Raw genomic sequence first — 22,449 nt, 5'->3', positions numbered from 1 at the left:
AACAATCAGTAGTATGATTCAGTGAGTGCAGGGGGCAGCCTATAGCAGTCCTCAGCTGGGGAGGTGTAAACCAGCTGTCATGTCTGGCTTCCCTTCCTGGCGAGACTCACAATGTGAAGTGAGACTTTCAGAAAAGAAGACATCCCCAGACAGTGTAGAAAACCGTAGGCAATAGCATAACTGTTCTCAGAACTATCAGAACATAAAAATGGAAAGAACATCCTTAAAGGGAAGGAAATGTGGGGAGCTGCTCAGAACACTATTTGCAAGTAAGTTTTAGGGCTGAAGAGATGGCTGAAGCATGATTAGGAGTGCTGGCTGCTCTTCCAGAGGATCTAGGTTCAATTCTCAGTACCCATGTAGTACCTCACAACTGTCTCAAATCTACTTCCATGGATCTGCACCCTCTTCTGAAGGCTCTACACACACACACACACACACACACACACACACACACACATACACACACACACAATTTTTAAAGTGAAGTTTGAAAAGTAATCTTGCTAAATAAAGCATGATTGACAGTCAAAAAAAAAAACAGAGAGGAAAATCTTCAAACCTTTTCATGAGTCACGTTCAAAAAGTATTTTTTAACATTAACAATTATTTATAGTCCAAAATTTCTTAAAAATCTATTAAACCAAAGCTTGTACCTTCATAAATCTTTGGAAGAGATACAGTTAGCACAAAAGTTGGATGTTGCAATTTTTTCTTAATAACGAATTTCAAGTATTTTGTTGGAATAATGGGATGAGAAGGATTTAGTTGGCACAGGAAATCCTAGGGGCTTCCTCCTTGAAACCTTGCCTGTCTATAAAACAGAATGAGTCATCTTGTCAACCAGAAGCTTAGTTTGCAAATGGTAGTTTCCCCAGAGTCAGAATTGTACAAAGAATTTCTGTTACACCATCAGGTGTATGTAATTTATATTTTGTCTACTTATTAAATTCATCAAAGCAAACAGATTTTCTGCTTTGTCAACTAAAGCCATAAGGAGGAAGGGAAGCAAGAAAGAAGAATTTTGTGACTTTTAAATATGATGTAATTCTACTTCTGATACAACATTTAGAGGGAAAGCAGACAGCTTGGGATGTTTCCAGACTACTCCTGGCTCAGGGCAGAAGCAGGTTAGTGCAATTGTTTAGCTGGTACTAAACCCACCCTCATTTCCCATGTGCATCCTCTGGCAGAGGAGAACACACCTGGGTGTCAGTCTGAACTTCTGACGCCAGCAATCTGGAATGTACTCATCACTATGTTTATTTAAATGTTTTCATCTAAGCACTTTTGTAGTTTCAGAATACAGCTCCTTTCTTTCATTAAAAGCATTTTTGCTGCTGTTTAAATTTTCCAAATTAAAATCGCTGCGTGCTAGCATGTTGAAATACTTTTATACACAGTTTATACCTATGACCTAGCATTCATTCCAGCAGAATTATGAGACTGTACATACAGCGTACAGGGACAAATATCTCTGAAGACATATTTGTCTGCACTGAGCTGTGAATACTTTAACAGCTTCTTTTTTAATTTTTGTCTCTGGAAGACTTGTGAGAGCCTAGAAGAAAGCTCAACAGCAGTTGTGTGAGGAGACAGCCTCATTTCATTCAGTCCTAGAACAGACTGATCAATAAGCATGCTGGGGGCCCCGAGTCATTCACAAACAGCAGCATGTAATAAAGCTCCCCACCCTCCCAGTTCTACAGTTGTTTTCATGATGGGTTAAAATACAGATTGGATTCATTGTTGCTGGGGTGTCTGCCTTTCTGTCTCTCTCACTAAGCACCTGACTGGCCTTCAAACGGCCTAGGCAGGCTTTGAGTTTGTGATCCGACCTTAGCCTCCCAAGAAGCTTGAATTACAGGCCATCAGGCGTTTGATTTATTTATGATGGGTGAAAGTTACATTCTGGAATAAACCCCATTTGGAGGTTGTATTTTTTTCTTATTTTGCTGTGAGAATCTTCTGTATTTTGTATAGGAATTCTACATCTGCATCTCTACATGGTACTTGCTGATGACTTCCTCACATCTCAGGTTTTTTAAGATTATGCTGCCATTACTCCCTCAGTTTCCAAGTTTATGTATGACTGACATCACATGATCTTCAAATGTTTACATATTTCATCAGTGAAACCATCTGAGTCTAGAGGGTTTTTGTAAATTATTTTTAAGTTATTAATTTAAAATTTCTATTTCCTCTTCAGTCAGTTTTAAATGTATTCATTTATTGTTATCTGATTTTATTGTTCTAAATTAATCTGTACTATTCTTCTTTTACAGTTTCAACTAGTAATTTTCAACCTTAGGACCACTAATATTGAGGTCAGCGAAGCGGAGAGACATGTATGTGTGCGTGGCAGGATGCTTAGCTGCTTCCCTGGCCCCACCACTCTGTTAATAGCACTGCCTCTGATTGTGACAACCAAATATGGCCCAGGCACTGCCATCATGCCCTGGCACTAGATCCACCGAAGCTTCTTGTCTTATACCTGTAGAGAAGTGATCAGTTCCTCCAGATAAGATTAATTTCTCTCTTTACCCTTATTCTTCTAGGAATTTCTCCTGGATTTTCCAGTGCACAAAATAGACTAGACAATAGCTTGTCCCTTGCTCCACAGTTTGCTGGTCCCATCTCAGATGCTTTAAATTTCCCTCTACCTTTTAAATAAATAAATAAATAAAGCCTTAAAATACATATTTGTCTATAAGAATACTTCAGCTACAATGCAGGTTTTCCTAGATAATGCTGATGGATATTAATATACTGATGGTTATGGACAGTGTACTCATGTACAGCAGTACCGTGGAAATATACGTAGTAACACATGTCAATCTTATAAGCTTAGACAGCAAGCACAATGACATTAGTCTTAGAAAAACTGACAGACATCAGAAAAAAAAGTCACAGGCCAACATCACTCATTAATATAGATGTGAAAGTTCCACACAAAATGCTGTAACAAAGTTGAAAGAAAAAGATGAGAAAGAATATTAACTCCAGAATAAAATTCAGCTATGTAATTTAAGTGTGTCTTCCCAACCAGGCGACAGGCTGATACACCTCCCAGGTGGGCAGCTTTCTGCTCTTCTCCCTAAGAAAGGTCAGCTGGCCACACCCAACATGTTAACCCAGACAGGGACCAGGGTGAAGTCACTGCCCTGTGCTGAGCACTCGTCTGCTGCCACCTGCTGGGAGGCAGAACTGGGCTTCCAGCAACCTTAAGGGTTTCACAAGGATGACCTTGGAGGTACAACTTTACCTGTTCCGTTTAAATGAGCATAAAAAATGCCTTTGGGCCCCAAAGAAATGAATGATTTTAGGATAAATTAGCTGCAGATAATATGTGACCTGAATGTAAAAGGGAGACTGCACACTTTTCCATCCACAGAAACTAGATGGCATATTTGCACTTCCCATGAAGTGGTTTACAATGCAGTTTCTTAAAATGCTGCACTTCAAAAGTACTGATCAAATGTTTACTTAAAGGTAAATAATGGTAACTAACTGTTTGACTTGGGCTAATGGAGGAATGAAGTGGTTAAGACAAATATACAGATATGTAGGAAAACAGTCAATCTAAAGAACACAGTAATGGTTGTCGGAGGTAGAGTAATGACCCTTAAGGCCATCGTACTCTCATTTGAACCCAGGAGAGGTGGAGCCCTGACTTTGAGTAGACAACTGCTGGGGTGGATTTTGAAACTGTTTGAGACTGTTGCTTCCCCCTCTAGATTCTCTTTTTTATAGGGGATAGTTTTAACCATCTTACAATTCTATCTCTTGTTCCAATGACTATTTTTGTACTTTGGGTGCAGAGAATTTATTTTCTAGTCACTTAGGTCCAGATGAGAAATAATTTTGCCCCTGACAGAAACCCAGAGTCTCACCTGTATCTAATTTAGAAATTTTTACATGATTTAATCTTTTGAGACTTAGGTGAGATGTTGTAATGCTTTGAAACTTTCTGGGTTCTTCCGGGAACAAGGACTAAATGGATTTTGCATGACAACGTTATGAATCTTTGGGAGCCAGAGGTGGAGTGTGGGAGGGGGAAAGCTCCCACTAACAAAGATGTTCACATTCCCATCACCAAAGCCTGGGAATATATGTCCTCATAAAATGCAAAGGGCCTTGGGAGATGTGACTAAGGACCTTCCAATGGAGAGATTATTCTAAGTGGGCCTAATTTTGGTGAATCCTGAAAACTAAAGAGCCTTTTACTGATGCTACTGGCTTTGAAAGTAGAGGAAAGGGCCTACAGGCCAAGGCGCCTTAGTGGCATCTAGAAGCAAGAAAGAACAAATTAACACTCGTCTCTAAGATTCTAGAAAGGAATGAAGTCCACTGACTTCAGCACAGGGGGGTTAGTTGCACCCTGACCTACAGAAAACAGTAAATTTCTGTTCTTTTAAATGATGTTTGTACCAATTTTTACAGCAGTAATAGAAAACAAATAGGACAACCGCAGTTACTGTGTTCATACATTAAGACATTCCCACGTGATAATTCACTTGAAGGAAACAAAGGCATATCTAATTAGTATATATATATATTCTGACCCTCCGTTGCCTAGCTGATCTGATTCCCAATTCTCTGTGGCTTATAGCACCTGCTCTGGTTCCCTCTTCTTTAAACACATTAAAGATGGAAATAGGTTATATACAAATATGAGGATTTCTGAGTTTGAGGCCAGCCTGGTCTATAGAGTGAGTTCCACAATAGCCAGGGCTATACAGAGAAATCCTGTCTTGAAAAACCAAAAAAAAAACCAAAAAACAACAACAACAAAAAAAACAAAACCAAAAAAAAAAAAAAACCCACAAAAAAAACCAAAAACAAACCAAAACCAAAGCAAACAAGAAACCTACAACAACAAAAAACAAATATGATGCTATGCTATAATGGGAGTGACCGCACTATCCTCAGGAGTTCCAGGAACCTGTATGGTATCAGGCAGCTACTCAAGTTAGGTGAAATGAATATTTAAAAAGTTGTAGCTGACAGACTACAAAGACTCCCAAGTTTTATACCACGGGACACAGCATTGAGAAGTAACCAAAAGATTATATGCATTACTTTGCTTGGTGAATTCCCAGGCCTTAGTAGATGGAGTTAAATACGATACTTGTAATACCAAGGTCATTTCCAAACCCTTCCCAGAGCTCTTAGACATGGTGCAGCATTTGTTGAGGTCAGATTGTAAGAAAACATCATTGTATTACTTATATGTGGATGTTTAAGTAATTACTAGGTACAAAGTTTCACTGATTTTTAACTTTCAAAAATATTTTATGTGTCTGCAAGTATGAATGTTCTCTGCATGTGTGCCTGGTGTTCTCAGAGGCTAGAGGAAGGCAATGATTGCCTTGGAAGTGGAGTTAAAGATGGTTGTGAAGCACTCTGTGGGTACTGGGAACCCAATCTGGCTCCCGTGAAGAGCAGCCAACATGTTCATATGTTCGTATGTTAATATGTTATTCTCTGAGTCATAGCTCCAGCCCCAACAACTTTGTTTTTAAACATTTCAAACTTATAGTGGATGAGTTAAAGAAGCACTTACAGCTGCAGTTTAAACTACCTGTTTTTAACATAATATCCCACCTTTTTCTGTCTCTACATACTTTCCTTCTGGATTACCTGAAATTTGTAGGTCTCATGACTTCAGACTTACTTGAGTGCACATGGACTAAGAACAAAATGAGCCAAGAAGATCATTCCTGAGAAACTCAGGTCAGTGATGAACATGTTTTCACGTTAAAATCTGAAAATCTTTACTGCTACCTAAGATTGCTCAGTTGCCTTAAATATCACGTTTTCAGTTGTTATTTTTTGAACTAACAATTATGAAGACCAAATAAAATCCCTTTTGAACTTTTCTGCATGGCTCTTAACAATGAGATTGAGACTAAGCACTTGGAGAGGTGCACATAGGTGGAACTCTCACAACCTCAAGCAGGTTATAGTCCTGTGTGTCTGTCCCCAAGTCCTGTCGGTCATGCGCCCCACTCCCCTACCACAGGAGCACTTCTGCTTCACATGAAGCATCACGAACACTTCCCAAAGGAGTGATAACACAGCTGGGCTGGGCAGTGGTGGTGTACGCCTTTAATCCCAGCACTTGGGAGGCAGAGGCAGGCGGATTTCTGAGTTTGAGGCCAGCCTGGTCTACAGAGTGAGTTCCAGGACAGCCAGGGCTACAAAGAGAAACCCTGTCTGGAAAAACAAAACAAAACAAACAAAAATCCAAAATCCCAAAACCAACCAAACAAACAAAAAAACAGTTGGAAATACTCTATTTTTAAAAATCATAATGAAAGCATCTAAGAGTTTGCAGAATAAACAGCAAGCAAAGGCTAGGGATTCTCCTTCATAAAACAACCTTTATCAAAAAACAAAAGTATTGTGCAGGATCAGCACGGCTGTTACTTTGATTAAAATATTACAGAAACTTTCTCCTAAAAATCCTGTACGGATCTAGTCACCTAGTCGCCGGTTGTATACTAGTCGTATGTAAATTTTTTTTTTTTAATTAGCTACAGTGTGGTGCGGTGGGGCCCACCTTTAATCCCAGCATTTGGGAGGCAGAGCCAGGTAGTACGTAAACTAGCCTGGTTTACTTAGGGAGTTCCAGGAAGGCCAGAGAGACCTCGTCTCAAAAACACAAATAAAAAACAGAATTAATTACCATTCAGCCCCAGTGCAAGGTAGAAGTAGGTCAGGTCCTTTCAAGGGAGAGCCTGCCCGGGCCAGGCGAACCTCCCGGGCATTGCTGAGCACAGTCCTCTGAATGTGGGGCATGTTACGAAATCTTACTACGAGTACATCAGTTCTAAAGAGGAAAACCGTGGGCCCTTGAGCCACTCAAAACTGCCATTGTTCAGACTTGTATTTCGACTGGGGGTCGGGGGTTGGGGAAGCGGTTATTCCAACAGGTGGCAACGTGCTTTGGCAAAGTTTGTCTACGTCGTCATCAGTGACCCATCTCAATCTTCCAGGCCCGGAAGGAGTGGGCTTGGGCACCGCGGCCGTTGAGAGTCGGGCAGGGCGGGGACAGCCGAGGCCAGGAAGCGTTCCGGAGAGGAAAAGTTGAGCCCAGAACAGCCTGCACCACCCACTTCCCGCCCAAGCGGATCCCGCCATCCGCGCATGCGCCCACGGCGAGCCAGCCTTCCCTCAGAGACTGCGCCTGCGCGGGGCGTCCTTACGCCCTGCGTGCCGCCGGCGGCGGAAGGAGCGAGCAGGGCGGGAAGAATGGGCGGAAGGGGCGGTGCCTTGCCGCACGGCCTCGCGAGGGTGAGTGTGGGGCCCTGTGCGCGCGGAGGCCAGGAGTCGGGGCCGCGGTGCGTCCCTCCGCCCGGGGTCAGCCCCGCTGTCGGGGGCGCCCCCTGGAGGCTCGCGGGGGGCAGCCGAGGAGGACGTGGCCGAATTGGGGGCGGGGTGGATGTGGCGGGGGCTGCAGGAAGGACTGGAGGAGACTGCGCGCTTCTCCCTTACGTAAGAAAAGCGTCGCGGACACTGCCGTCAGGTTCCCGGGAGCTGGTTTGTGAGCTCGTTTCGGGAAGCTAGGAAGGAGACGGGCTAGCAGGCTGTTCCATGTTAACGAGCTCCGCCTGTGGAAGGGAGCCGCAGACACCTCAGTGGAAGAAATACTCATTTGCAGGGGATTCAAAGCAGGATATAAAAGTAGGCTTCAGATTAGGAGTCACAACGCAGTGTCTGGGTTGCTGAACACCGTCTGGACAGCGCCGACAGCGTTCCACGGAAGACAGGCCAACTTCAGATATGTTTCTCATTTGAAAAATGAAAGGTAGCCTGAGAGAAAAGGGTTTCTTACTGCCGCCTTTCTTAAGAGTTCCCATACATATAGTTTGGAGAACAAAGAGACTATAAAAAGCAGCTAAGCTAGTAGAAAACCAATTTCCAGGAGAAACAAAACGTTTGGGGGCCATCTACTACGTCCAGAAAGTTCTTTGACAAAGTAAATATATTCAGGGAAATAGTATTTTTAATAGGATGGTTCTTTTAAGGCTTTGTTTCCTATTAGAGACTATAAACATGGAAAGTTATATAATCACGAGGGACGTAAATGGTGCTTACAAAATTTGAGGGTGTCACAAGAATATATTTGGAATGGATGGAGCAAGTGAATGGTTGGAATTTGCCCCAGCTGATTGGTGTCATGGGAGAAGCAAACACTTAGTCTTCCCGTATATAAGAAAGGTGTTGGACATTGCTTTAAAATCGTCATTGCCACGGGTCTTTTACAGAGATCTGATTTTTCTGCAATATGGAACAAGCATCTGTATTTTTATGTGATCCTCAGGTTGGTTTTAATGTGATTGGTGTTCAGTTAATAAGCACCCTCTGTGTGCCAGGTTCAGCTTGCTAGTGATCAGTGCAGATTAGCACCTAACTTAGCATTCAGAATAATTTGATTTAGAGAAGAAAAGACTCCCCAAAGCCAGGGTCATCGGGGGAAGATTTAAGAGAAGAGTAGAATTTAAACTGAGGAGAAATGTCGTAGAAGAGGAAAGATGGGACCTGTGGGTCAAATCTGGAAGTTGGGAAATTGGGAAAGTAAGTACAAGACAAAGTCTCCTTGGAGGAGGCCTGAGAGGACAGTGTGAGAAACAGACTATTGGACTTTGTTCCTAGGGCATCAGTGTCACACAGGAGGCTTACTCCCACAGTCTCTCATTTAGAATGCCTGGAGCCGGGCCTAAGGTATTCCCTCTCATCAGGTACTCATGGTCTGGTTTGGGGAATTGGAGGAATTTGAACAGAAAAAGGCTAGATTCATGTTCCTCGATGGATCTTGCTGTGCAGTCCAAGGGCACTGGAGAAAGGGTGAAGAGAAGAGCAGTACTTCTCAGTGTTGATCAGCATGTGCTTGGCACCAGGTCCTGCCTGTGTGCACAGCTGTTATTCACACTTGCTGTTCCCCTTGTCTGTGGTTCTGTTAACGTTTGCATAGGAAGAACTTGAGACTGCAAGAGGGCTCATTTGCTAGTGCTAGTCTCACTAGTGCTGCAGACTTGGACCAGGGTTAGACCAGAGCAATTAATAACAACATTCAATGGTGAGAGGCTCTCAGCACAAATTGACCTCTGAGTAGAAATTTGGACATGTGACTCTTTCTGGATATAGTAGACAGGAACCTCAGAGAAACCCTCCCCAGGCAGTGAGTGTGTTCTGTGTTACTGTCACTTCTCAGTGACAACCTTAACCACTCTGTAAAACTATTTTAAAATTTGAAAGGGAGAGGTGAAACTTTGAGCAGGGGTGGACATGATAGCAAGTTAGTGGCATCTGACAGCTTAGCTCCCAAATCAAAATCAGTTACTCACAGGGTAATTGTGTGGCCTATGTGTATTGTGTTACATCATAGACACTAATCTTGAAATACATCATAGACACTGAGTTTGAAATGCCTTGTCTTGGTAATTACTGAAATAAAGAATATTCACTCGATCAGTTCCAAGACAAATATCCCAAGTCAGAACCTGCTGCTGAGCAAACTCCTAATGCAGAAAAATGGGTTTGTATCAGACTTTTAAAAGAAAAATACTATGCCAATGCCCAACTAAGATAGAAGTAGAGGCTCACAGCCATCCATTGAACTGAGTACAGGGTCCCCAGTGAGAGGAGCTAGAGAAAGGACCCAAGGAGCTGAAGGGTTTGCAGCCCCTTGGGACGAACAACTAGTACCCTCAGAGCTCCCAGGGACTAAACCACCAACCAAAGAGTACACATGGGGGGACTCATGACTCTAGCGGCATATGTATAGCAGAAGATGGCCTAATCGGTTATCAGTGGGAGGAGAGGCCCTTGGCCCTGTGAAGGTTCTATGCCCCAGTGTAGGGGAATGCCAGGGCCAGGAAGTGGGAGAGGGTGGGTTGGTGAGCAGGGGGAGGGGACAGGGAATAGGGTTCCCCCGACCCCCGAAGGGAAACTGGGAAAGGAGATATCATTTGAAATGTAAATAAAGAAAATATCTAATAAAAGAAAAAAGTATCCAGTTTTCAAAATACCAGTTAGAAGTCAGTGTAATGGAGTTATGGACTAACATAAAATTATTGCATATATTCTTTGATTCTGCAAACGGTGAGCTATGGATACAGAGCAACCATGGTCTATAGAAGACTGCCATCTTAAAAGTTATCACAATATATGTACATTGTGATGAGAGCTGTAGGAGAGACAGGAGGAATAACCAAGCTATCAAGGAAGCAACCAGTGGCCCTGTAGAGGACACACTTAGGCTGATCTTGAAAGCTCACGAGGATTTTGTGAAGTGATGAGAAAGAGCACATCCCACATAGAAAGAGTATGGTGACAGTCACTCTAGGAGACAGTGTAGCTGGCTCTGGGGTCTGTGAACACATCAGAATGGTGACAGCAGGAAAGTAAAGGTTGAGGAGGGGGTGGTAAAAACTCACAGAGGAGTATATTTATGTCATCATTGCTTGCCTGAATTGTAAACTTCATGCTACCAGGAGTCATGTCTGACCCATATGCCAGTACACTCCAAGGTCTAGTAGCTTCTGTATAAGTATTTATTGAACTTATCGAATGTGCCATTGCACATTCATAGAAGGAAACATTTTTAATTTTTCACATAAGGCAAGGGGAGTCTTGAATGTTTGAAGGAGAGTATATGAGCATGAGATGCCTGACAGCATGGAGGATGAGTGAGTAGAGAATGTGCGAGAGGTGGCTCTGGTAGACTGGTAGACTGTGGGCTTCTAAACTTCACAGTGTACTCGTTGCAGACTGCATTAGAAAAACAGAAGAGACAGTGCTAGAGAGGATTATCTGTAAAAGGGATAAATGTTATCGAGTGACATTTGTGTTCGTGCATGCGTGCATGTGTATTGTAAATATATGTCTTACGACATACGGAGCTTGAAACCCACTGTGTTAGATGTGGATGATGGAGAAGAAATAATAAATAAGTAATTTTTGAGGAAAGTAGATGTGAGCTTAAAATGTTATTATCTGTGTAACTCTCAGGGGAAGTATGGTTTTTGTTCCTGTAACAAAGCAAAGGTTTATTTTAGTTCCATTTTAGAGATTTTAATTCATGGCTAACTGTCCCTGTTGGCCCTGTGGTACACAGTGATTATGGTAGAAGTGTGTGGCAGAGGAGCTACCTGCCTCATGGAGCCAGGAATGAAGGAAAGAAGGGACTGGAATTCTAATATCCTTTTTAGGGAACCCCCATGGCACAGCTTCTGTGAGATCCCACTTCTTTAAGGCTCTATTGCCCCTAGTAGCACTAAGGGCTTAGCACTAAGCCTCTTACACATGGACTTTTAGTACTTTTAAGATCCAAAACATAGCTGTAAGTGATGGCTTAGCCTATTTCAGTATTTATGTCTACTTAGTATTTTTCATTGTATATTAAAACTCTGGCATCCCGGTTTATTAGGTGTGACAGTACTTTGTTGTAAGCAACTGTTGTAAATGCCACAGAATTCTCTGTTTTAAAAGTGCTTAGGGCTGGTGAGATGGCTCAGTGGGTAAGAGCACTAACTGCTATTATGAAGGTCCCGAGTTCAAATTCCAGCAACCACATGGTGGCTTACAACCATTCTTAATGAGATCTGACACCCTCTTCTGGTGTGTCTAAAGACAACTACAATGTACTTACATATAGTAATAAATCAATCTATGAACCAGAGCAAGTGGAGCCTGAACAAGCGGAGGTCCTGAGTTTAATTCCCAGCAACCACATGATGGCTCACAACCATCTGTACAGCTACAGTGTACTCAAATATATAAAATAAAATAAGTAAATCTTAAAAAATATTAAAAAGTGCTTAGCCTGCAGATTGTAGGATGAAGCCTTACTGTCAAAAATCATGACAATTAACTGAACTGTTTGATATAATTAATGGCTACATTCTTTGGTTTCTGTCCTTCAGGCAAAGGTGCTTAGTTTCATGAGTCATCGAGAAGCCCTTCTTCCTACTTTGATCGTTTTGTCAGTATAGTAGACAGAGTCTGCTAGAGTGTCAATAAAATTACAAACTTATTTTTCTGTCCTGCCTGTGACATGTATATTAAAGATAAAAAGTTATTCATTAGGCTAAGTTATATTTGCTGTTAAGAAATGTAGTGTCCCCCTTAAAATCAGTCTAATTAAATAACGGGGTTATGTGGATTTATTGGGTATGACTTTTCTGTGAAATGACAACATTTTTAAATATTTAAAATTTAGTCTGTTCTGTACCTAACTCATTATTGGGAAATCATGCTGACTTTCTAAATTTGACAAAAGTAAGAAACAAATTGTAAACAATGAATATCCAGCTGTAACTGATACATTCAAATGTGGAGGCTGTTTAGCTTTCTCTTGAGGTCTCAGCATACAGATCTGTGTTTATGAAATCCCACCACTAGTTGTGAGGCCTCAGACAATCCACCTCACAGTACTGAGCTTCTTCACTGTACAACAGGGTTCCTTTGTTAGGAGTTTTGTATGGATTAGTTAGGAAAGCACACATAGAACCTCATCATACTGCACATGAAGTGAAGCAGAGCTCTTGGTGTCTGCCCTTCACATAGTCCCAAGAGATGGGGTGTGCAGGGGTGTGGTGAGGGGGGATGAGCTCTCAAACAGTCTGGAAGGTGTCAGTAGAGTCTGGATAGTTTTGGTAGTTTATTGGGGGCAGGTAAAAATGATGCTGTTCTTTTCTTAGTTCTTGTGTCTTGATTAAAGGACTTTTAAGACCTGTCTGGATGTGAGAGAACTGCCTCCAGAGCAAGCCTTAAGCTGATCAGAGTTAGCACAGGCTTCTCTAAGAAAGACTGCTGTTAGTTGTCATAGGACATTTCATGCATGACATTCTCAGTGAATAAAAATACTAGCTTAAAATCGTTTTAAGGAACTGCCTTATTTCTATGTTAAAGGAAGCTATGCTGTCTTGATTAGACAGTTTTTATCCATTTTGTTTAGAGAATTTCCTTGCATTGTGAATAGACACTTCCATCTGGTAAAGTTCTTGTTGTGGGTTTGGTTCCTTCCATATTTATATATTTCTTCTCTGGAAGTTTGGTTAGATGTCAAAGATGTCTCCATTGAAGAGCAGAGTGTGTTTGTAAAGGCTCTCTGCTCACACAGGCTCTATTGTCAGTCAAGCTCTTCCCCATAGGCTGAGTCCCATTGACCAGTCTACAGAACAGCTTTGAAAGTTGGCTGTGTGCCAGGCCCCACTCGAGAGTCTGAGGAGGTGGACTACATACTGTCCTTTCTGTGGGAGGACCGTCAGAGACAAAGCAACAAATCCTGTGTTGCAGATGTGAACAGAAAGTTGTGGAGTGCTGACGAGCATGGTTGACAAGCACTGCTGACTGCCTGGGTCTGAAGAAATGTGTCTCAAGGGTGCTGTTTGTCATTCACAAAAAGATTCTGACAGCAGCCCATGGGGTAACACCTTCCAGGGTGTGTTTGCACGTCCAATCTGTATGATTCTGATAAAAAATCATAGCAAAAACACTAGCTACCCTTTCACCTTGCATGTAATTCTTTTTACTAGTTTCTTTTTTGGAATATATGTTAATATTATGTCTAATTTGGAAGTTGACATGCACACATATTGAATGTAACACTGAAGGTTGCAATAAATAGTAAAAGACTCATCAAGTTGATTCCTGGGTTAAGAAGAGATCTAAATGAGGAATGAAGGGTTATAGGTTATGGCAAAGATAATTAAATCATGAGTGGTTATTAGACATTTCTCATTTTAAAAAAATCTAAATTCTAATCTCTAAAAAAGATTTAGTGGTTGCTATAGCAACTATATTAGTTTCCCGTTGGTGTTGTTAGTGTATAACAAATTACCACATATTTATTTTCTTAATAATTGATTTGTAGGGGAGGGTGCACATGCCAAGTCAGGCGTGTGGAGGTCAGAGAGCTACTTAGTGGAGATGGTTCTCTCCATCCACTTTTACTTGGGTTTTGGGAATCAGAGGCAGGTGACGAAGCTTGCCTGCTAAGCACCTGGGCCTGCTGAACCAATACATTTGTTGTCAGGGTTTAGTTGGTCATGCCTAACACAGGTTGAGGCAGCTAATCAAGGTGTCCATGGTCTTTAGTCCACGCTCTCCTTAGTGAATCCTGTTTTTGGTGTTCTCAGCCTCTCCTCCAGTCAGTCAGCCTTCACAGGTTGTCTCAGTCTCTTTTCTGCAATCTCAGAGCCAGCAAGAGCGGACTGAGCCTCTTGGTGTCTGACTGGCCTTTTATTTTTTTGCCTTTCTCCTCATTTTAAAAGGTCTAGTGATACTACAGAGTCAACTCAGATAAGTAGACTAATCTTTTTCTTCACTAGCACCCTGAATTCTATCAACATATTTCAGTTCCCCTTTGTAAAGTAATATATGTTCTGAGAGTTGAGGGATTCAGATATGTGGGCACTGTCTGAGATGCCATTATTAGACACTAACATTAGGCTGCTTTTTAATAATATGGTCTGCCAAAACCAGCTTAGAAGCGCCATGATAACCCATGTGAAGTTTTATTTTGAAAAATGCTCTCAACCTCTTTGATCTTTAATCAGTTTTAAAACAAGCTTTATGTCATGGATTTAAACAACATCGAAACATTTGTCATATCCAAATTATGCCTCAGCTCTGATTTCAATACTGAACCTAAGACTGAAATGCAGCTGCCAGCTCAGTTGGCTATCCAGTGGGCCTTCTTAAAAATTAAATCTGGAAGTGGGAGATGGCTTAGTAGATAAAGCATTTGTCATCCAAGTGTGAGGGCTGGAGTTCAGATCCTTAGCTCCCACATAAAAACCTCTCAGGCATGGTCACAAGCCTGTATTCTCAGCACTCTAAGGCCGATCTCCAAAGCGAGATAGCTAACTAGCCAAGTGGGTGAACAAAGTTCAAATTAGAGACCCTACCTCAGTCTATAAGATGCAGAGCAATCAAAACAACATCTGCAACCCCCAGTCTCCACACACATGACATATACATATCTGCCCATACCCATGCACACAAACATGTCCCCAAACATACAAAATAATAAAAATAAAAATGGAAGTCATTGTATCTATCTATCTATCTATCTATCTATCTATCTATCTATCTATCTTCTGGTCATACCTCAAACCTCACTTCCCAGTCTTCAGCTTTCTGTGGCTCAGGGTAGACATTTACCTGAGACTTAACATCTTGTATCCCACATCTTGTATGAAAACAGCTCCTTCAGAATTCACATGGAGTTTGACTGAATATCACCTGTACTTGGTCTAGGACATCATCTCCTTGGCAGTTACAGTAATTCCTGCACTGTTTTCTCATCTTGTTCTGTGTCTCACTCCCTGCTACCTACTTTGAAATTTTACAAATTTTACAAATTTTGAAGTAGCCAGAGATCTTAAAAACAAAACAAAACAAAAAACCCAAAAACAACAACAAAAAGAAACCAAACAGTAATGAGCTGGAGAGATGGCTCAGCAATTAACACTGGCTGCTCTCCTCCAGAGGTCATGAGTTCAATTTCCAGCACCCACATGGTGGCTCACAACCATCTGTCATGGAATCTGATTCCCTCTTATGGTGTTCATGAAAACAAAGCAGTCTTATTATACATAGGATGAATAAATAAATATGCATGATAAATTCTTTGTCCTGGCTTCCCATGTCATGCATTTAGTACACTCATTTGTCTGTAAAGCCCGTGTTCATCCTGTCTTTGACTGTCTCTCCTGTATTTTCCCTGTGACTCATTCAGATCCAGCCACAGTGACTGACTGACTGACAGTACATTGATTTTCTCCTAAGAACACAAACTTCATGATGGCAGTAAAACTTTTTGTTGTTGCTGCCGTATTTTCAGAGCTAGACTAGTGTATGATCGTAGTAAATGCTCACAGTTATTGAATGAGTGCTTCATAATCTTCATGGTTTGGGGTCCCCTCAATGTATTACTTTGGGCTTGTTTGGTAACCAGAAGTACTCATGGTATATTTTACATAGCTCTAATTTGCCTTTAGCCAGCATGTGACATCATCATTCCTTAGGATGGTAGGACTACATATGATAGAGCGCTCTGTGGACATCATTCCTTAGGATGGTAGGACTACATATGATAGAGCGTTCTGTGGCACGGAGGTGTTTTCCTCTGCTCACTGGCCTCTCTTCACCTTACTATTTCTCTTACACACTTTGAAAGGTAGGCAGTTACAAAAACTATTTCTCTTTTAGCCACAGAACAGCTCTTTTGTAGTAACATACTTCATTAAGAGATAATGTCAGAAAGAGCCTAAAGTCTTGGATTTTAGTCCTGCCTCTGTGACAGACACTTGATGAATTTTTGATTTCTCCTTTGGTTAAATGAGACCAACAACTGTCATCCTACTGTCTTCATGGGACTGGAGAATAATAGAAAGTGTTTGAAGATGGTTCATAAACTCTAAAGTGCCAGGAAGGTGGAGAAGTAAGTTCAGATCAACTGTATCTTTTCTTTGTGGTTGATTGTTTTTAAGTAACTACAGCATACCTGATGGGTCAGCTTTATGGAGTCAATGGGCAGGAAGCTCTTTGGCTTCTGTTTTCTGTCCCTTAATGCCGCACCCAAATCTATGATCTCCACTTCTCTTTCCCTTCCTTGCTGAGGACCCTTTCTCAGATTTCTCACTCTGACCTCTGTTGCTAGAGTCTCATCACCCTTCAATTCTCATGGTCTTCTACATGTATATACTATTGTATGCTGCTGCTGCTGCTGCTGCTGCTGCTGCTGCTGCTGCTGCTGCTGCTAAGATTGATTGTGTTGCCCATTACAACAAAGGATAGTTTTGGCCTCAGTTTTTTGTCCTGGTTCAAACCTCATCTCTCATCACTAGTTCTGTATATCCAAGTTTTATACCTTCACCGACTTTCCCAATCTTCTCTAGTATGGCAAGGACCAGACCAAGTACCTACACTACACTGAATTTACACAATTTAAGGCCTCAGCCTGGAAAACCTGCCCCATCCTCCTTTAGCATTTTTATTCTTTTGGACTTAGTCCTGGCATTGACTCTCCAGTGACTTGAATTCCTCAGCGAGAGTTAGCTCTTGTGATGTTGACTTTTCCCTTAGTACTTTGTGCTTTGGGCTGTTGGCTGTTTTGTTTTGTTTGGACATGGTGTGTCTTATTTCATGAGTTCTTGAAGTACTAAGGCTCCGTCACGGAAGAGAATGAAGTAGTCTTTTTAGGAAGCTGCAGTAGGTTGAATAGGAATCTTCACAGGATATGTCCATGTCCTAACCCCTAAACCTGGAAATGTGACCCTACTTGGAAAATCAATCTTTTTGTTGGAATTCAGCAATTACTTTCAACATTGTAGTAATTTGTTAGAACTGCTCTGAGGAACTAAGTAGAAGATTAAAGCAGATGGCTGTGTATCTGTTACTGTTCTCATCACTGACCAAAATGACAGAAGCAGGTGACTTTAGGGGAGGAAAGCCTTAGTTTGGCTCATTGTCCCAGGTGATTTCAGCACATTATGGCGAGGAAGACATGGTGGCTGGAACAGATAATGGGGCTGTTCATATCACCCAGGCATACAGAAGGTCAGAGCTTGGGGCCAGAAGCAAAGAGAACCAGTCAAAGCTTCTCCCATGGCAAACCACTGTGTCAGCCAGGTCCCACGTCTTAAAGGTTCTACAGCTTCCTAAAACTGTCAGCAGTTGGGGACCAAGTAATTCCACACAGGAGCCAAAGGAACCAGGTCAGATTTAGGCTAGAGTAGCAGGAGCACCTAGCACCATGTATGTCACCATCCATATCTCACTGTTATTCTGATGATCTGGGACCTACATGTTCTCAGAAGGAATGGCTGAATAAAAATAGTTCTTGCCTGTGAACTCTCTGTCTGGTTGCACTGGTAGTGTTGATAAGAATTGTACATAAGGGTATGCTTGAAGAAGCCTTTGGAGACAGATCCCTCTTATTTTTTCAAAGGATTTATTAAAAAAAATTTATAATTCTGGTGTGATGGTGTACACCTTTAATTCCAGCACTTTTGAAAGGCAGAGGCAGGTGGATTTCTGAGTTTGAGGCCAGCCTGGTCTACAGAGTGAGTTCCAGGACAGCCAGAGCTACACAGAGAAACCCTGTCTCGAAAAAACCAAAAACAAACAAACAAACAAAAGATATTTAATTAGTATGGGTGTTTTGCTGGAATGAATGCCTGTATACTTGTATGCAGGATTCTCAGAGGTCAGAAGACGGTGTCTGAAACCCTGAAACAGGAGTTCAGACACTTGTGATCTGCCTTGTGGGCGCAATCCAGGTCGTCTAGAAGGGCAGCCAGTGCTCTTAACTACTAAGACATCTTTCTAACCCCTTAAATATTTATTTTTATTTTTAATTCCATATTGTGTGCATATGTGCAAGTGAGTGCGGGTGCCTACAGAGCCCAGAAGAGGGCACCAGACCCCCTGTAGCTGGACGTAGTAGTGAGCTGCCTGGTGTGGGTGCTAGGAATGAAACTTGGTCCTCTGTGTGAGCTTATGTGCTCTTAACCACCGAGTCATGGTTCCGGCTCCCACCTTTTTGTTTTAAGTATGTGCAGGATAGTGATGGATGCTTAATACTTTTTACACACTTTTAAAAATTGTTCTTTTACCACAATATTTTCAGTGAGACTGTATTTCCTCCTAGAAGACTCAGAAGTTACACACATAGTCTCACCAACAACACTGCCTAAACATGAGCTGAATGAGGACAATAATAGACATCCTGAATTGGACAGCAAAGCCCACAAGGCCTCAATCCTATGGAAAGAACTCCAGGTAACTAAGGACTGCTGAGAGAGGGACAATAGCCTTCCCAGGGAAGAGCACCCCAATTGGTTATCCAAAACCAGACGGCCAGCCTTCAAAACATAGATACAGATAGCATTACATAGACTAAACAAGTTACATGCACACACACACACACACACACACACACACACACACACACACACACACACACATATGCATCTAACAATGGAAAGATGCCATGGACTTAAAAAAGGAGCAAGGAGGGGTAAAAGGAACAGTTTGAAATGCGGAAGGGGAGGGGGAAATGATGTAATTATCTCAAAAATAATTGTCCTTTTAGAATAAGGTTAATTTTATATAAATAGAAGTTATAATTCCTTTGTATTAGAGTTCTTTAGAGTAACAGAACTTACAAAATGAATAGAATGATTCTGTCTTTATATATGTATATATAGGTATATCTGGGCCTATGTATATACACAAATCATATATATGATTTATTAGAATGGCTTACAGGCTGTAGCTCAGGTAATGCAGCAGTCCAGTAGTTGTTCAGTCCATGAGGCTGGCTGTCTCAGCTGGCTTCAGTCTGCACTGAAGTCCTGTAGAGGCAGGCTCTAACACCAGTGAAGGAGCGGTCAGACAAAGAGCCTCCTTCTGTGCTCTTCATAGGCTGCCAGCAGAAGGTGTGGCTCAGATTGTTTAAGAGAACGTCAATCACAGGTGTGCCCAGTCATTTGGGTTTTAGTTAACTCCTGATATAGTCAAGGAGACATCCAAGAATAGGCATCACAACCTTCTCAAAATAGAAAAAAAGACTGGAAAATCAGAGCAGCTTTAATTCTACAAATGAAAAACTTCCACCCCTTTCAGATATCGTCTACAGAAAGTATCTTAGATCAATGAATAACTTAATGTGCCACAAAGTATAGGGAAACCAGCACTTAACTGGGCAGCTTCTCCATATCTGTAAATCCCAGCTTACCCCTGAAGTTGGGTGTGTGACCTGGCATCACAGGCTTCCTACAGGACTCAAGTCATCTAGTCCTCACAACCATCCCACTTACTTATCTGTTCTTCTTAGTGCAGAGAAGATTGAGGTACAGAGTGCTTCCGTCACTTGCCCAGAGTCATGACGCCAAGAGTGAGTGGCCATGGCTGCTAACTTTTGTCTCCCATTCTGACCACATATTTAATACAGTAGGAAGTTACGTTGCGTAAGTCTGAAAAGCCTCTCTACCTAGTTCTGTGGTAGTTCAGACCTGAGCGTGCTTACCTACCGAGGCTGGTGTGGGGCTGGGAGGAGGCGTCTGAACAAGCACCAGGTGCTTCTGACCATCTCCAAGATACACTGGTCTGCTCACTCCCGGCCTACGCGATTTACTTCACATTAAGGCTTATTGTTGTTGATTGTGTGCTTATGTCAGATTACTCAGGGAGCCTCTCTGAGTACATGCATGTACCTAAACTTACGCCTCAAGTGCCGCACTCCTAATCACACTACTTATGCAGAGAATGAATAAGAGGCCAGCAGCAGAGGGAATCTTCTGAAAGAATCTTTTGTGCACGCCTCAGAATCGGGTATGTTGACCTGAAGAAATCCTTAAGATGAATGCAAGAAAAACATGGAAGAAAATATCTACTCTAATGAGGTTTTGTATATTATTTTTTACATTTGCTATTTATTCTTATTATTATGTGTGTACATACCCAGACTCATGAGCATGCTACAGGTAGGATGACCATTGGAAGTCAGTTCTTTCTGTTGTGGGTCCCAGGAATGGAACTCTGGTTGTTAGGCATATATAGCAAACCCTTTTTTAAAAGGCCTTGTGTTGGTTTTATTTACAGGGCAATTTTAATGTAAATTCTATTTTACAATAAAGTAGTTTCATGTTTTGAGTTAGTCTTAGTACTAACTGTGGCCAAGGGAGTCCTCTCCTAAATTTTAGTGTCTTAGTTAGATTTCTGTTGCTGAGATAAAGCACCATGACCACACGCAGCTTGGGAGGAGAAGTTTTATTAGGCTTATAGGTCAGAGAGTCCATCATCAAGGGAAGTCAGGGCAGGAACTAAAGCCAGTAACCCGAAATGAAGCAGAGACCATGGAGGAATGCTGCTTTCTGGATTTCTCAGTCTTCCAGTTGGAGTCCTGGAGGATTCCTGAAGAATTGGTCTTCAATCTACATTTAAACCCTGAAGAAGTTGGATCTAATATTGGCCAGTATATTCAGTAGCAGGGTAGATGAACTTGCCGTGAGAGTGAGGGCAAGCAGGCAGAAAGCCAAGTTTTCTTTTTCCATGTCTATGTGGGCTGCCACCAGAAAGTGTGGCCCAGATTTAGGGTGAGCCTTCCTGCTTCAAATAAACTGATTAAGAAAATTTCTCACAGGGAGTGCTCAGCAGCCTGGGTTTTAGTTATTTCCAGATGGAGTCAAGCTGACAACGAAAATTAGTCATCACATATATTATCAAGAACCCTAATTATTCATGTTTTAGAACACAGGAAAACAGTATGCAAGAATGCTGGGGTCTCTTAGTTTTACTACTTCAGTGTTTTAATTGTCTGTTAAACTCAAAAATATACTTTTCCTTCCTTCTAGGCCATTCATAAATCACGCTGTCAGAAAATATCCAGTTATAGACAAAATGACTATTCCCACGCTGCTCCTTTCTCCTTACCGGCACTCACTAACCCACCTCTGGAGAGTGCCTTCCCCACGGCTCCTTCACTCCAGTCATCCTGCACCGGGACCTCCAGGTGCTCTGCCAAACTCCTTTGGACACCATTGTACTAAGAGGGTGCTACTGTCTGACTGTTTCAGGAGAACATTATGTGTCCAGGCCACCTTGAAGGACTACACAGAAGGACTTTCTGATAAAGAACAAAGATTTGTGGATAGACTTTATACAGGTTTAGTTCAAGGGCAGAGAGCTTGCTTAGCAGAGGCCATAACTCTTGTGGAATCAACTCACACCAGGAAGAAGGAGCTGGCTCAGGTGCTTCTCCAGAGAGTCTTAGCCCACCAGCGGGAGCAGGAGCTGCGGAACCAAGGAAAGCCCCTCACATTTCGAGTAGGTCGGTTTTCTTTTTCTGTTGTTCAGGAAATGGTTTTCTAAATTCTTCTTTTAAAATATGTCCAAGAGGTATGAGATCAAATTGAGACTTCTTTGCTTGATAGTTGGATGAAATATAAATGCTGTTTTTTACAGGTATTAATCTTCATATATAGTAAAATTACCATGGCCATTTGAAGCAATCCTGTATACTCGGGAAGAGTAAGAATCTTGCTGTGGATTCCAGAACCCAAATATACTGGATGACTGTTAATCAGGGTGCTCTTTTTTGGCAGTCTTCTGGTTTGCACCTCATCCCTGATTAGTTACACTCGTCAGGTTGGAAGTCTGCATCTCGGCTGCTTTGTTAGCCGTTCTGTACACAGGCCTTCCTTCTCCTTTTGTTTTCTTTAGTCTTGCTATCTCACATAGGCTGACTTTAACTGTCTATCCTCCTGCCTCAGCCTCTTGAATGCTGGGATTTCAGGTGTGTCCTATGACCCCAGCCTCTCATTTCACTGAAATACTTTTTAAAAACTTTTTTATTAATTCTTTGTGAATTTCACATCCTAAACCCTAGTCCCTCTCATCACCACCTCTCCTCATATCTGCCCTTTG

The 22,449-nt window shown here is 41.9% G+C and overlaps 1 protein-coding gene across 17 annotated transcripts in view; it reads left to right on the top strand.

Annotated features, from left to right (window-relative positions):
* The first annotated feature begins 7,194 nt into the window (after window positions 1–7,194).
* The window catches only part of Mmaa (metabolism of cobalamin associated A), a 31,083-nt gene continuing 15,828 nt past the window's right edge, over window positions 7,195–22,449 (top strand). Inside the window, exons 1-4 of one of the 17 annotated variants that reach the window (XM_031340410.1) lie at window positions 7,195–7,299; window positions 18,650–18,801; window positions 20,287–20,426; window positions 21,378–21,853. In XM_031340410.1, coding sequence (XP_031196270.1) covers window positions 20,383–20,426; window positions 21,378–21,853 — 520 coding nt within the window. In that variant the 5' untranslated portion in view covers window positions 7,195–7,299; window positions 18,650–18,801; window positions 20,287–20,382. The other 16 variants (XM_031340413.1, XM_031340412.1, XM_031340411.1 and 13 more) reach the window with 16 other exon arrangements.

The sequence above is a fragment of the Mastomys coucha genome, unplaced genomic scaffold (assembly GCF_008632895.1).
Source record: "Mastomys coucha isolate ucsf_1 unplaced genomic scaffold, UCSF_Mcou_1 pScaffold22, whole genome shotgun sequence".
Lineage (NCBI taxonomy): Eukaryota > Metazoa > Chordata > Mammalia > Rodentia > Muridae > Mastomys > Mastomys coucha.
Note: the sequence above shows the minus strand (reverse complement) of the source record. Positions and strands in the feature narration are given on the sequence as shown.